Source organism: Pogoniulus pusillus, chromosome 22 (assembly GCF_015220805.1).
Source record: "Pogoniulus pusillus isolate bPogPus1 chromosome 22, bPogPus1.pri, whole genome shotgun sequence".
Taxonomy (NCBI): domain Eukaryota; kingdom Metazoa; phylum Chordata; class Aves; order Piciformes; family Lybiidae; genus Pogoniulus; species Pogoniulus pusillus.
The window spans coordinates 16,890,095-16,905,684 of NC_087285.1; the positions used below are offsets into that span (position 1 = coordinate 16,890,095).

General features: G+C 44.2%; 1 protein-coding gene across 17 annotated transcripts in view; it reads right to left on the reverse strand.

Annotated features, from left to right (window-relative positions):
- Nucleotides 1-15,590, reverse strand: part of SGCD (sarcoglycan delta) — a 681,477-nt gene that overhangs the window by 85,200 nt on the left and 580,687 nt on the right. For all 17 annotated transcript variants that reach the window (XM_064161998.1, XM_064161986.1, XM_064161983.1 and 14 more), the window contains 2 exons: nt 13,277-13,364; nt 10,895-11,014 (listed from right to left, as the gene is read on the reverse strand). In XM_064161998.1, the coding sequence (XP_064018068.1) occupies nt 10,895-11,014; nt 13,277-13,364 (208 nt within the window). The remainder of the gene's footprint in view (nt 1-10,894; nt 11,015-13,276; nt 13,365-15,590) is intronic.

Below are 15,590 nucleotides of genomic sequence, written 5' to 3' on the forward strand. Positions count from 1 at the left end.
AAAGAAAGAGACCTGGAGCTACGGGTAGACAGTAGCTGAACGTGAGCCAGCAGTGTGCACAGGTGGCCAAGAAGAGCCAGTGGCATCCTGGCCTGGATCAGGAGCAGTGTGGCCAGCAGGACAAGGGAGGTTATTCTGCCCCTGTACTCAGCACTGCTCAGGCCATAGCTTGAGTGCTGTGTCCAGTTCTGGGCTCCTCAATTCAAGAGAGATGTTGAGATGCTGAGAGGTGTCCAGAGAAGGGCAACGAAGCTGGTGAGGGGCCTGGAGCACAGCCCTGTGAGGAGAGGCTGAGGGAGCTGGGGGTGTGCAGCCTGCAGCAGAGGAGGCTCAGGGCAGAGCTCATTGCTGTCTACAACTACCTGAAGGGAGGCTGTAGCCAGGTGGGGTTGGTCTCTTCTGCCAGGCAACCAGAGACAGAACAAGGGGACACAGTCTCAAGTTGTGCTGGGCAAGGTATAGATTGGATGTTAGGAGGAAGTTGTTGGCAGAGAGAGTGATTGGCATTGGAATGGGCTGCCCAGGGAGGTGGTGGAGTCACCATCCCTGGAGGTGTTCAAGCAAAGCCTGGCTGAGGCACTTAGTGCCATGGTCTGGTTGATTGTCTAGGGCTGGGTGCTAGGTTGGACTGGATAATCTTGGAGGTCTCTTCCAACCTGGTTGATTCTGTGATTCTATGACTAGTTTTGGGGTCCTTCAATGCTTTTTTCTGCAGCTCAAAAGCATCAATGTCATAACTGAATTTCTTGGCATTCCTGTGCCAAGTTGCAAAGCAATTCAGAGAAGCACCTGAAGTAGCAATACACAATGGAAATTTATCAAGCAGAATATTCTGTGAGCTTTGAGCAGATCAGCTTGTGAAGGCTGGGGAAGACACTTAGAAAACAGAATATAAATCTGCCACACTTTTAAACCTGATTTCAGTGTTTGGTAAGTGTACAGTATGTTTCTTTCATAATCCTTGTGACATTTAATCAATATTAATCTGATGGTGGATGATTCCTCTTTTTCCTTAAACAGGATTAAGGTAACACAATCTGAACACACATTTCAGCCAGGACTCAAAGCCTATACACTTTACATAAATGCTGTCCTTTTTGCCTGGGATGTACTTTGAAGTAAAAGCAAACACAAGGAAAACTTCTCAGTACATCTGCCTCGTGGTTCAAAAGACAAGTTTACAATTTGGGTGAGTGGATGTTGAAAAAGGAGGGCAAATGTTAGTTGAATTTGTCATTCAGTGCAGTGGACAGTAGTGTCTATGCCTACTGCCCTCAAAGCAGCAAAGCAATCAGAAGCATTCATTCAAGAACTGTATGTTTAGTTCAAGATCTGGTCATTTTAATTCCTTCCCTTACACTATAGGGGGAAAAAAATGTTCATTTGGAAGAAAGCATCCAAAATCTCACCCCAGCCTCTGGGGTTATAAGAAACCCTCCACCCAATTCAACCAAACAATCTTTTCTATACAGCTTGTTAATTCTTTGTCACTGCTGATTCCAGATTAAATCATTTTATCACATCTGGCTTTTCCATCAAGATGGCAATAAGGCAATTCCTAATTGAGAGCAAAACAACCAAAGAATTTTTCTTGTGGCTTTAATCACTGCTCTTTAGTTTTGCTAAGCCTACTTTTTTTTTTTCCCAGCACCACAGCTCTACAATGAGTCCAAAAGGAATTTGATGAAAGCTGAGAGCTACAGACAGTGGAGGTTGTTACCAGTCTTGGTAGTGCCAGTGCTAAAAGCTGGTATCTTCATTTGTCTGCATTTTCCCCTACTTGCCTCAGTTTATTCTCAGTTCCTCTTCCACAGGCCCAATGACTACATGACAGCTTGGCAAGTGCTCCAGGGCTGCGTTGGTATTACTGCTTAATTACCTATAGGGAGTGTGTATTGAATCCTTATAGCTGCTTCCTAAAGAACTTCATACATCTGCAGCAAAAGGTCAACTGCCTGTCCAAGCCTTGGGAGCAGCATGGTTGTGGCATGCTCTTTTCTCTTGCTGAGAGCACAGAAGGGAGCACTGGAGTAACTTCTACTCCAGTTACCTTTAAAACAGCCTGAGTGAGCAGGAGCTCATTTGCAACTGGATGAACTGGGAAAGGCTTCTGACCCCAGGCTGGTGGTACAGTGTTACCTTCCAGAAGCACAGCGAGGTGCCCCAGCAAGGTTCCAAGAGCATGCTTCTGCATCACCGAGTCACATCTGAGTCAGAGCAACTCCCTCTCCGCTGCCTTTGCAAAGGAAAAGAACCATAGTAGGAAAATGCTTCAATCTGCTTAGCAGTGAGTCTTGTAGCACCAATTCTCCTCTGAAAAAGCTGCTGACAGAGCTGTAGTCAGGATGTGGTTTTGAGGACAACCTACAGAACTCACAACACAGGGATTCAAGTCTGGTATTTATCCTCAGGGGTAAAGATGCAGTGAACCCAATGGTGAGCACTGCAATACAGGAGAGATGTGGAGGTGCTGGAGTGGGTCCAGAGGAGGGCAACAAAGCTGGGGAAGGGCCTAGATAATAAATCTTATGAGGAGCAACTGAGGGAGCTGGGATGGTTAGTTTGAGGAAGAGGAGGCTGAAGGGAGACCTCATTGCTGTCTACAGCTACCTGAAGGGACATTGTGGAGAGGCTGCTGCTGGGCTCTTCTCACAGGTAAATGGAGACAGAACAAAGGGGAATGGCCTCAAGCTGAGACTCGGGGGGTTTAGATTGGACATTAGGAGAAGGTTTTTCACAGAGAAAGTAGTCAGGGACTGGAATGAGCTCCCCAGGCAGGTGATTGAGTCACCCACCCTGGATATGTTTAAGAGTCATTTGGATGTGGTGCTTAGGGCTATGGCTTAAGGTGAATCTTGTAGAGTTGAAGTTTGGACTTGGTGATCCTGAGGGTCTTTTCCAAGCTGGATATGTCTGTGATTCTGTGAGGCCACAAAGCTCCCTTTAACTCTGGATCAAGCCTGATTTCAACACTTGGCTATGAGGGTGGTTCCCTCTGCCACAAACAAATGAGCAAAATGCCACTTTGAAAGCATAATGGCTGTTGTAAAGGGCAACTGTGCATGGCCTGATCCATAATCACTTCTGAACAAGGATGCATGCAGCAAAAATGGGTTGCAATTCCTGGAGGTTGTTCCATTTGTAGCTTACACCACCCTCAGCAATGACTGGTACCAGCCCAGCAGCCTTGTGGATTAATTAGATGTAACTACTCTTGCACTCATTAAAGTTACTCTGCTGTAAACACAGCAGCAAACACAAGCTGGAAAGGACATGCCAAGAAGATACTCAAATTGTGATACTGAGGAGAGGCCTACAACTAGTCTGGCATTACAGCCACAACTCTGCAGGATTCCTCCCAGATCAAGTTAATATGAGCTCCCTGAAAACATTTATGGATGTGGAGCTGTAGAGACAGCTGGGCTAGTTTGCACAGACATGAGCTCACCAATGAAACCCAGCACCCTGTGTCCTGCAAATAACAGAGCAGGTTACTCCCTTTGCCCCAACAGCAGAAAATCCCAACCAAATCCTCCCATTTCTAGGGGGAGGTGAACCTGCCTATGGTGGGGTGTTGGAATTGGATGATCTTTGAGGTCCCTTCCAACCTAAACCACTCTATGATTCTATGATTTCAAAGACCTTCCCAAATGGCAGTCATGCAGTGATCTCATTGGCTATAAGCTTGACCTAGGTTGCTTTTATTGTTGGTGTTCCTCCACCAAAAGCTCTAAAGTCCTTAATATACAGCCCAGTAATAAAATGCTGGAAATGTGCCTTGGAATGAATTACTCCAACCTTATTAATTAATTTGCAATAACATTTCAACAGTTGACTTCTCTCTTCAGGTGCATCCCCAGGCACCTGCAGAGAAACTAGAAAAAAAATGCTCCCAAACTAATGTTCCTCAAAGTCCAAGCTCTGGTCAGTATTTGCATGCCCCATACAGTTCATTGCCCAGAGGGAATATGCTACAGTGGAAAAAAGCTACAAGGTAGAAATAGAGCTACTGGCTCATTATTTGAAGGGAGGGCATGCAAAAGGTTGCTGAGATCAAAGGTATGTTTTAGCCAGATGTGGTGATGGGAAGGACTGTGATGTGGGAAATCACAGCTGTGGTTGTTTAGCCTGGAGAAGAGGAGGCTTAGAGGTGACCTCATTACTGTCTACAAACTGCCTGAAGGGAGGCTGTAGCCAGGTGGGGTTGGTCTCTTCTCTCAGGCAACCAGAGAAAGAACAAGAGGACACAGCCTCAAGTTGTGCCAGGGGAGGTCTAGGCTGGATGTTAGGAGGAAGTTAGGCTGGAAGAGACCTCCAACGTCATCCAGTCCAACCTAGCACCCAGCCCTAGCCAGTCAACCAGACCATGGCACTAAGTGCCTCAGCCAGTATTCTCTTAAACACCTCCAGGCACAGTGACTCCACCACCTCCCTGGGCAGCCCATTCCAATGCCAATCACTCTCTCTGCCAACAACTTCCTCCTAACATCCAGCCTATACTTGAGACTGTGTCCCCTTGTTCTATTGCTGGTTGTCTGGGAGAAGAGACCAACCCCCACTTGGCTACAACCTCCCTTCATGTAGTTGTAGACAGCAATGAGGTCACCCCTGAGCCTCCTCTTCTCCTGTATGGTTGATTTACAAAAGGACAGCAGCCAGCCCATGCAATCCAACCTCCCACTCAAACCTTCCCCCTCACCCCTCAAACCCAGGGACTTCTGCTGTTAAGCTGCAGCAATGCTGTCTTCTGCATTTTTATCTCAGCTCACTGTAATGTATATGGATTCCCATCAATATTTAGTCTTGAAATAAATAAATAGGTTAAATCCATCATAAATATTAAACACCAGGATAAGCTGGCACATTTCCCTGAAAACAAACTCCCCAAAATAATCCCCACATAGATGGCAAGGCCCTTGGGAGAACTGACACTGGCATGTCATCAGATGTTGTCTTATAAGGCTGCACTAAGCATCTGACCAGAGTTTAATTTCTCTAAGAAGTTATGCTGATTTAAATTGCTTCAGATTTAATTAAAAATGCTTTTTTTTCTACAGAGATAATAATGTAACTCTGTTAATTAGTATCAAGTGGCATCTAGAGGGCATATTTAAAAACTAATCTGGAGAATAAATAGAGCTAATTAAGACTCAGAATAATGCTTTATGATTGTCTTTTGTTTATAAATGCTCTGACGTTCAATATGTGATTAAATGAAATTGGTAATTAATATATATCAAAGTTTTGGGGTTTTTTTTCAATGCTCTTTTAACTGAAGACTATTTATTAAGCACCATTTTTCAGGCAGTCTGAACACGTTTCATTTCTGGGAAGAGGGAGGAAGGGGAATCTGCTGCATGATGTACCACATATGAATTCCATTAAGAACACCTCTATTGTCTGCTGTAAGGAGCCCTGTGTCTTTATCACCCACCATGGGCCAGCATCTCCACATTCCTCTTGTAACAGTGGCTCCAGAACTGGATGCAGTACTCCAGGTGTGGCCTCAGCAGAGGGGAGTTGAGGGGGAGAATCACCTCCCTCAACATGCTGGCCACACTTCCCCTGCTGCAGCCCAGGCTCTGCTTGGCTTTCTGGGCTGCAAGTGCACACTGCTGGCTCATCACAGTATCACAGTATCATCACGGTTGGAAGAGACCTCACAGATCATCAAGAGGTCCCAGCTCATGTTCAGCTTCTCATCCACCAGCACCCCCAAGTCCCTCTCCTCAGGGATGGGACTTGCTATACATGGAGGCATTAGCCTGTGTTGACCTTCTGTTAGCCAAAGTGCATTGCTGACTCTGCATATGGCCAGTGCAGGGAGGGTTTGCACTTCACTCCCTACACAACCCCAGGAGCAGCACCATGGTTCTGTTCAGGGAAGCTCTGCAGGGAAGGTTTGCACTTCACTCCCTACACAACCCCAGGAGCAGCACCATGGTTCTGTTCAGGGAAGCTCTGCAGGGAGGGTTTGCACTTCACTCCCTACACAACCCCAGGAGCAGCACCATGGTTCTGTTCAGGGAAGCTCTGCAGGGAAGGTTTGCACTTCACTCCCTACACAACCCCAGGAGCAGCACCATGGTTCTGTTCAGGGAAGCTCTGCAGGGAAGGTTTGCACTTCACTCCCTACACAACCCCAGGAGCAGCATCATGGTTCTGTTCAGGGAAGCTCTGCAGGGAAGGTTTGCACTTCACTCCCTACACAACCCCAGGAGCAGCACCATGGTTCTGTTCAGTGGGAGGGGAAGTGGCAGATTTTGTCTTACAAATCTAATCCTTGCAGAACCAGAGTTGTGGTTCTGTGGAGTGAGGACATCTCCAAGGTTTTCAGTAGAATTTCTTTCATGACCATGAGGTGCTCTAACACTACAAGAGTAATGCTTGTACAAGAAAGAAGTGCTAACAGCCAGGATGTTCTGCCATCTGATTCCACCATAAGAGTGAAGGAGATGACAGGACAACTGCAGGCACTGGCAGATGAGCCTAGAAGAAGAAGAAGGAACAAGAAAGGACATAATGCTCAGATTCTACATGACTTTTTGCAGGCAAGTGTGAGCTCCTTCTGAGTCATCTGGAGCAACACAACTGCTGAACTCCTGGCTGGCTCTATGCAAGGCAGAAGGAACTCATCCTTGCTTCTGTAAAAGCTTATGTAGATGTTATCAGACCTGACCATGGCCAAAGGGCTCAGAGGGCTGCCCCTGTCCTCAAGCATTACTTTCCACTCTCTCCTATGACAAGTTCCACTGGATTCACTAAATCAGATAAAATTGTTCAAGTACTCTAAATTACTTCATGCATGAAAACCAGAGGGGACCAACTCTGTCTTTCTGTGTCCTTTAATGGTTAGAAATCAGAAATAACTCCCCAGCATAGAATTAAAATAAAACCCACTTTCATGTGGCAATCTGCACTACTCATAGAAGCAGGGAATCATAGAATGAACCAGCTTGGAAGAGACCTCCAAGATCATCCAGTCCAACCTAACACCCAGCCCTAGACAATCAACCAGACCATGGCACTAAGTGCCTCATCCAGCCTTTTCTGGAGCACCTCCAGGGACGGCAACTCCACCACCTCCCTGGGCAGCTCATTCCAATGCCAATCACTCTCTCTGCCAACAACTTCCTCCTAACATCCAGCCTAGACCTCCCCTGGCACAACCTGACACTTTGTCCCCTTGTTCTGTCTCTGGTTGCCTAGGAGAAGAGACCAACCCCACCTGACTACAACCTCCCTTCAGGTAGTTGCAGACAGCAATGTGGTCACCCCCGAGCCTCCTTTTGGAGCACCACCAAAAGCAGCACATAGAATCACAGAATCATAGAATGGTTTGGGTTGGAAGGGACCTCAAAGATCATACAGTTCCAACCCCCCACCATAGGCAGGGGTACCTCCCACTAGAATATCTCCTACTTGTATTTGGGTTTTATTCATATCCACCAGGAAAGGACCTGGGAGTCCTGGTGGATAACAAGTTAACTATGGCACAGCAATGTGCCCTCCTGGCCAAGAAGGCCAATGAGATCTTGGGGTGTATTAAGAAGAGTGTGTCCAGCTGATCAAAGTCAGCTCCTTCCCCTCTACTCTGCTCTGGTGAGACCTCATCTTGAGTACTGCATTAAGTTTTGGGCTTCCCAGTTTAAGAGGGACAGGGATCTGCTGGAGAGGGTCCAGCAGAGGGCTATGAGGATGATTAGAGGACTGGAGAGAATGGCTGATGAGGAGAGGCTGAGGGACCTGGGACTGTTTAGTCTGGAGAAGACGGAGAGGGGATTTAATAAATTATAAACATCTGAGGGCTGGTTAGGGGCAGAGGGGAACATGACAGGCTCTGCTCACTGCTTCCTGTGATAGGACAAGGAGCAATGGGTGTAAGCTGCAGCACAGGAGGTTCCACCTCAACACAAGGGGAACTTCTTTACTGTAAGGTTCACAGAGAACTGGAACAGGCTCCCCAGAGGGGTTGTGGAGTCTCCTTCCCCGGAGCCTTTCAAGGCCTGTCTGGATGCATTCCTCTGTGATCTGTGCTAGATTGTGTGGTCCTGCTCTGGCAGTGGGGTTGGACTCAATGATCTCCTTGGGTCTCTTCCAACCCCTAACATCCTGTGAACCTGTGAATTCCTTATTTTTCCAATGCTAATGTTGCAAACTACTGTAGCTACCCAGAGCAGAGAGCAATTCAACAAAAAAAAAGCAAGCATCTCTCTTCTGATGACAAAGCTCCAGCATTACTTTGTAGAAGAAACTTTGAGAATCAGCTCTGAAGAGCATACAAAGAAAAAAGTATAAAAGTAATCATCATTACCAGGACTAAAAGCTAGCCCCAAGCCCCATAACTGCTTCTCTACCCTCTACAAGATGACTTAGATGCCAAATTGCAGACAGACAGCTCCTTCTACAAGTAGGTGTTCAGCAAGTTGAGATTATTTACATCACGTAGATAGGTGTCAGCAGACACATACCAACAGCACCTGAGATCCCAAACACCAGAGAAATGATCAAAGGAACTTGTCTGTGTACTACAAGTTGGACTAGCCTCAAGTGCAGACAAAATCACTGGAAGAAACACGAGCATATGGTGTGACACTTCCCAGCGTGGCAAACAGCCATGGCAAACACTTTTGGAGATAAAATTAGATTGAGGAAGAGAAGCTGGAGAAAAACAAAGCCAAACATGAACTCTGAAAGCATTTCAGCTCAAGGTCATTGAAATACTTGCCATGTAATATCACCATTGGTAACATTCCACAGTTTGTTTTCTGATAGATGTGCATGAGCCTAATAAACCCCAAGAAACACTCAGCTGCAGATAAAAATGAAAGTACACTACAGTGGTTAGCAGTATTTTTGATGCTGCTCATGCTGGAGACTAAAACAAGGCAGAAACTCAAAATAGATATAAAAATTGCTGGCTTCTCCAAACTACAGAGTAAATAAAAAGCAATATTTTTATAAGCTAGTGATCTGAAAAGGAGTACTTGAAACTGGTAAGGCAAAGTTTCTGTATCTGTTTTCTATTGCTTTAAAAGAATCAGTGATATAAATCTCTCTCATTTTAAGGTCTCCAAGAAAACACTTTCAAAGTATTGCCTCCTGACTTCACTTACCCTGCACAAAGACTGTACATTTAATTAGCTCTGAAGGGGGCAGTGTGAAGGGAGATTTGTGGTAGCACATGGATCAAGACAAATGTTTCCCAGCCTTGTAACAGTGATAAAAAAAAGTCTTGAATGGTCCTTCTCAAAGTTTTAAGTTAAAAAAAGATACTGTTGATGTGAGGTTCAGCATTTATCCTTGTTATAGCTGGTGACTGAACCAGACCAATATGTAACAACAGTGACCTGCAATGAGCCATGTCTACACATGGCCTGTCTACAAACAGGAGCTATTTAGAACAGGGTGACATCAGGTAAAAAGAAATGTGAAGGGTTGGATACAAAGTTCCATTCATGATGGTTAGATTCTGAGGCACTCCTTTTAAGCTCCTTTAGATTATACATAATCTATATGTTTGGCAATATGTAGAAATAACAATAATAACAACAATATATTATGTATAACTGTATATAGATTAATAATAGATAATAGATAATATCTATTATTAATAATATATAATAGATATTATCTATTATATATTATATTTAAGTAATATTTTATTATATATTTTATATAATGTAGATTAGTAATTATTATTATTATTATTATTAATAATAATAATAATAATAATAATTGTTATTATTATGTACTCTGTATAATTCTAAGCTACTCCATTGATCTCTCTGCTTTTTAGATGCTTACTAGAAAAGGAACAATTTAGAGCCAACAGAAGCATCCAAATCAAACCTTTAACAGACAGGCATCAGTGCACCCAGAGAGACCAGAGGCACTGTTATGTAACTAACTGCTAGCAATATTGAGCTACCCAGTCTGGTCCTACATGAAGACATTAAGGAGCAAATCTTAGACTAACCACAGAGTAGGGATTGAACTGGAGAGCAGGAGAATTCAAGTTCCTAGTAGGTAATTTCATGTAATTCTCAAATCACATTTAAAAGGTTTACTATTGTCATAACTGCTTCTTTCTCTGAATTATAAACCATTAATCTAAACAAACAGCAAGCAACCTCCCCTTTCAAACTCCCCTTTCAAAATGTATCCCCAGTTTCTGTTAGGAACTACTGATGCAAAGCCTCACAGGCAGGACAGCTGGGGAGGCAGATCTTGCACAGGTAAAACTGGAGCTCAGGCTGCCCTGTCTGAAAAGACAGAAGGGGAAGCAGTGGCCTTGGGCTCTTCTCTGGTGCACAGGACACTTAACCCTATCCACAGCATAGCTGAAGAGAGCTCAGAGTGGATTGTGGCTAAGGAAATATTGTTAATATAAACCCCATCAAACAGAAAATTTATTTGGGCTGCCAATTCCTGTTGAAATTTCACTGCAGATTTCTTCCCTTGGAGTTTGCTTTAGAATAAAGGAGGAGCTGGTGAAAGGAGAGTGATTAAAAAATTGAAGCCTGAGGCTTTCCTATGCACAGTGCCTGCATCCTTAAGAGTGATCCCTTAGTGTCCTTAATTTCAGGCCCAAAAGATGAAGTTGTTCAGTTTCCAAAGCTGGTTTTAAAGTTACTTTACTGAGTCAGATAGACAAACCACTTCCAGGGGACTTTTCTTTCTGGAGGGGAAATAACATATTGTGCAAATTAAGAAGCCTCTCAGACAGAAACTCCTGGCCATTATCTGCTTGGGAAAGATTCAAAGCAATAGACACTGAAAGGCTTTATCTCCAAAAGAAGCTTTCTGCAAGCATGAAGGAAAATCAGGCACAAGTCTAGTAAAATTTGAAGAGGTACATATTAGAACAGTGACTTAGTGAATAATCTTTTACCTAAAACTCTCAATCTCTCTGCTCCAACCACCACTTCGTTGTCATCTGCAGAAAACAGCAATTTTCCAGAGAGGGTTTTCACCTCAAATTTTTGGCTGTGTGCTTCCACTGCTTGGGGACCTAGAGGGAATAAGAGATTTACCACAATCTTTTAGTGAAAATTGTAATAAAATACACAGGAGCTTCATGCATTTAATAAATCCATCTGCTGAGATTCCCCTAATAGCTCTGCAGGTACCACCTGCATCTGACACATCCAACAGGGAAGTCTGTGCTTTTCAGAGGGTGACCTCCCATTAGAAAAAAGGCACTGTTTTCTACCTGAATAACAACTCCTCAACTATTTCTACTTGTGTTTTTGTTAAGGCTTATGCATGACATAAAATCATGGCACAGCTGGGCAATGTTGACTAAAAGGCACTCGCATGTGAAACAGCAATGAAGACACCCAGCCACGCTTTAGGAGTATTGGTGCAGCTCTAGGAGGCTGCAAGAGCTCCCAAGTCCATTTTGCTTGGACTGATGGTGTGGTGTAAAAGATTCGTGGGTTTCTGCCTATTAAATACACCTGGATGAAAATGGTCTCAGTGTCATGCACAGTCCAACTTTAAAAAATGGAGAATAGACAAATACCAATCCAGGAGCAAATGCTTTCTTTTAAACCCTTTCAACTATGTGCAGGCCAAGACAATGTCAGGCTCTCCCCACATTACTGAAAGTTTTTAGCATGGTAAAAATTTCCTTTGTGCTCTTATCTCCATCCTGTTACTTCTCCTGCAAGCTGCTGGGCACTGAAGTGCTGGAAAGCCTCCGGCAATGTGGTTTGTTGTGGAGTCTGCATAAACATCAGCTGCTTGCATAGCAATTCTGTGCAGGTCTGTGGCTCAAAGGCTACAAAGATCAAACCCCTTGGTTACCAACCTAAGTTAAACTTTGGACAAATCACCATTTAACAGCTCTGAACAACCCAGTTTGAGCCACAGACTCTCTGGAATACGTCACTGTACAAGGCAGTTGATCTGACTTTGCATTAATTCTGGTCATCCTCATGACTAGCCTCATTTCTCTTGTCTCTTGAGAGAGAAGGCCTGAAGACTGATGTGTTCTAGGATAGGCAGTCTCCGACTCCATCTATACCCACCGCTGCCTGCACAAGTCACCTGTATTGGTATAAAGGCACACAAAGAATGATGTGCGTGGTGCAGGCTACAGAAAAGTGAGGCTATGCTGAGATCCCTGGAAACACTTAAAAATCCTGCAGCTCTTCTGAGAAAATCCAGTACTTTCAAGTTGTAAGTCTGATTTACATCTTGCTAATTAACTGCCTCCCTACTCCTCACCACAGCATGCACTATGCGGGACCATATATTCACTTCGCTCTGAAACTAAAGCTGCTGAACTCAGTAACCTGAGCATCGCTGCAGGAGACATCACTGGCTGTGCCCTCCCATGCTCTTGTGATATTGAGGTGCTTAACTGAACCAAACAACTCCTTGAAAATGTATGGAGAACCAACAAACCAACATGTTCATTCCGAATGTGAGAATCTGGGAGCTTGGGGTTGAATTTATTTCCTTCCTCCCGGCAATTTTCATGCATGCTGCTTAAATCATTGCTTACTGAAGCTGCATATTTAATTATTTAATACTGTGACTAGAGGGCAAGATGTTATATAAGCAAACCAAACAACCTACTCTCACACAGAAACAACATGTTTATGGATTACTGGCTCTGCCACACAGAAGAACTTCTCCCAGTCCCTAGATAAATCTCAATGAACAAATATATATCCTATATATATTATATATTACCAAATATAATGCATGAGGCTCTTTCAATCCAAATTACACAAGCATTCTTTCAAAGACTTGCTGTGCACCAGGGATTTATGAAACACCAATTTTCTCATCAAGCACACTCATGTTTGGGAGCACAAAAGTGTTCTTCAGCAGCAGTAAGGCACAGAGAACTCTAAATTGCCAAGCGTCCCAGCCCTGCCACAGTTAATATGCAGAGTTCCCAAGATCCTGGGAATGTTAGAAGTGTCTGAGGGAAAGCCTGTGCCTGTTACAACAAAAATGTCAGCCTGCATATGTTCTTCTTGACCCTGAAGTTGTACAACTAACCTTTCTGTCTCTGGATTGGCTTTCAAATGAAAACGATGGTCTGCTTCGTTATCAGAAGGTACCAGCCAGCTGCCTCTCCAGCACAGCTTTCATGTCTTTAGCTCTGTTTCTACAAAGTGGGGCAAAGTTTTCATTTGTACTTCACAAGAGACCTGGGCTCCTCTCCTGTGTGCTGTCTAAAGCCAGCACAGCATCCCACAACACAACCACTTTCATCCTTACTTAATTCTTTCATGCAGCCTTTCCCCCTCCTTACCTGTTACGAGGCGAGTAAGGACTTTAGTCTTCTCATTGAGGATGTTCACTGTCACATTTCTGGCAGACTGGAAGTACAGTGGATTGCCCTGGAACGAGACCACAGGAGCAAGTACGTGAGACAGGGGCAGCTGCCTGAGACTGGTCTGCCTGGGGCACCTGGAGCTTTGCCTAGCACTGCTGGGCTTTTGTCAGTGGCCCAGGTTTGGGTGTGTGGTTGATGAACAGGCTACTCTGCATCAATGTTTACTGTCCAGACAAAACCACAGTCCACATTTCTGTTTGGCCCAGACAATGTCCCCTTGGTTTAAGGCACAGTTGGCTTCACTGCCAATATAAGCCAACCAACTCACTATTTTGAGATGTGCATTTGATACAGGACCTGACCTAAGTGTCCTGAAGATCACAGTGCTTTGGGAGGGGGCCTGACAGCAGCAGTCCATCTCAATCTGCAACACTGCAGTTTCAGGTGGCTCCAATGGGTGACTCTGTCTGCCTACCACGCGGCCACATGAGCGAGCCAGGACCAAGTGCTGTCAACACGAAAACTGTATGAAGCTGTACAAAGTGCCTTTGATCTCAAAGCAGTGAGGACCCATCTGGCATGTACCACTGTCACATTTGACACTGGCACACTGCTCGGGACCAGACCCATCCCATTATGTCTGCAGACGCCTAAGTTTTCCCCATTCCCCACTTGCCCACACAGGTTTCTACCCATTTTTACATTTCTATGCTTTAAGTTTAGGTCTGAGAGAAGAGCTGGAGCAGCTGTCAGCACACAGGAGTCACACAGCTACCTGGCAGCATCCATCTCAGGTATTGCTCCTGCAGAGCAAAGCCCAAGAAAACCCACAGAGAAAACCATCTGGCTCCTTCTGTGTGCAAACACATCCAAGACAACTGGGAACTTGTGTTTTCTACAGGCAGCCCCAGCCCACACAGCTGGTTTCTCAGAGGCTATTAGCCACCTACAGCACTAGCACAGGGTGACCTCAACTGAAATCAACCAGAATTCTGACGTGTGAGGTGGAAATTCACTGCCAGTATCTCTTCATAATGTCTACAGAAGGCAGCTATTTGACTTTGTTTATGGAGTCATGCTAAAATGCTTTGAAAAGGCCAGGGAACCTTCTAGTCCACATTCAAGTGGAATATCATTCAGTCTTCACAGTTTTGAGACTCTTGTTACTAATCTGCCTAACAGCAGACTGCACTACAGAAGTACTACAAGATAAGCCAGGTGGCTCACATAAGAGCCATGGAAGAAGTTGCTCTGAAGAAGTCCTTGTAAGACAAGCTAAGAGCTGGTATCCACCTACAAGATTTGAAATACATAATCAGGCCTTGAAATGCTTACCCCAGCGTAGTAATCTCATTCACTGATTCAGAGCTCAGATTCAGGCAGCCTTCAAAAAACTGAATTTCCCTAATGGAAGAGTTATATTTTTATTGGTCTGCAGGGAAGGAAGGTTTCAAGCACTTAATGCAACGCCCGCTCTCATTTCCATAATTCTTCTTCCATTAAGAAATGAAAAAGACCTGAAAAAATTACTCCCTTTTGCTCAAAATTCTGCATATTTTCTCTCCATCACCTTCTGTTTACAAAGGTAACAGCACTGACATCTTTCACTGAGCATTTAAGAAACATTTCTCCTGTTGCAAGCTTGGTGGTGACATCAGCTTCCTTCAATCACACACAGGAGAAGGAAATAATTAAAGCAGCACGCGAGTTCTTGAAGCAGTTAGCAATTACAACTGAAATGACAAACCCTTTCCCTCCTCTTGCACTTTGTTATCATGAAACAAAATATTCTGGTGCACGAGAGCAAGTGGAAATCTTGATCTATATGGCATTATCACCAGCAAAAAAATGATTATGCAGTGAAGCAATAGTCTCATAGGCTGTCATAACACCCAACAGACCTAGAATTAGCATATCAGCATGAAATAAATAAGCATGCCTGACTAATTATGACACTATTCAGTATGAGACATGCCACACTTTGGAAGTGTAATATGCAACAATCCAGGCCCAAATCTTTTCAGAGAAGTAATACTAAAGAAATAAATAGATTTTATTCTTGGCATTGATGCAAAGAAAGTGGAAGTGAATGGAAAAAGTGGGTAAATTATTCTTTTGGATTTAAAAGAAGTCGGGAAAATAATGTTCTTTTTTTTTGTCTATCTGCTTCTCTCTGAGAGGTTCAACTCAATTCTTCAGAGAAGCACAGAGAATCATAGAGTCAACCAGGTTGCAAGAGACCTCCAAGATCATCCAGTCCAACCTATCCCCCAGACAGAATATATCTGGT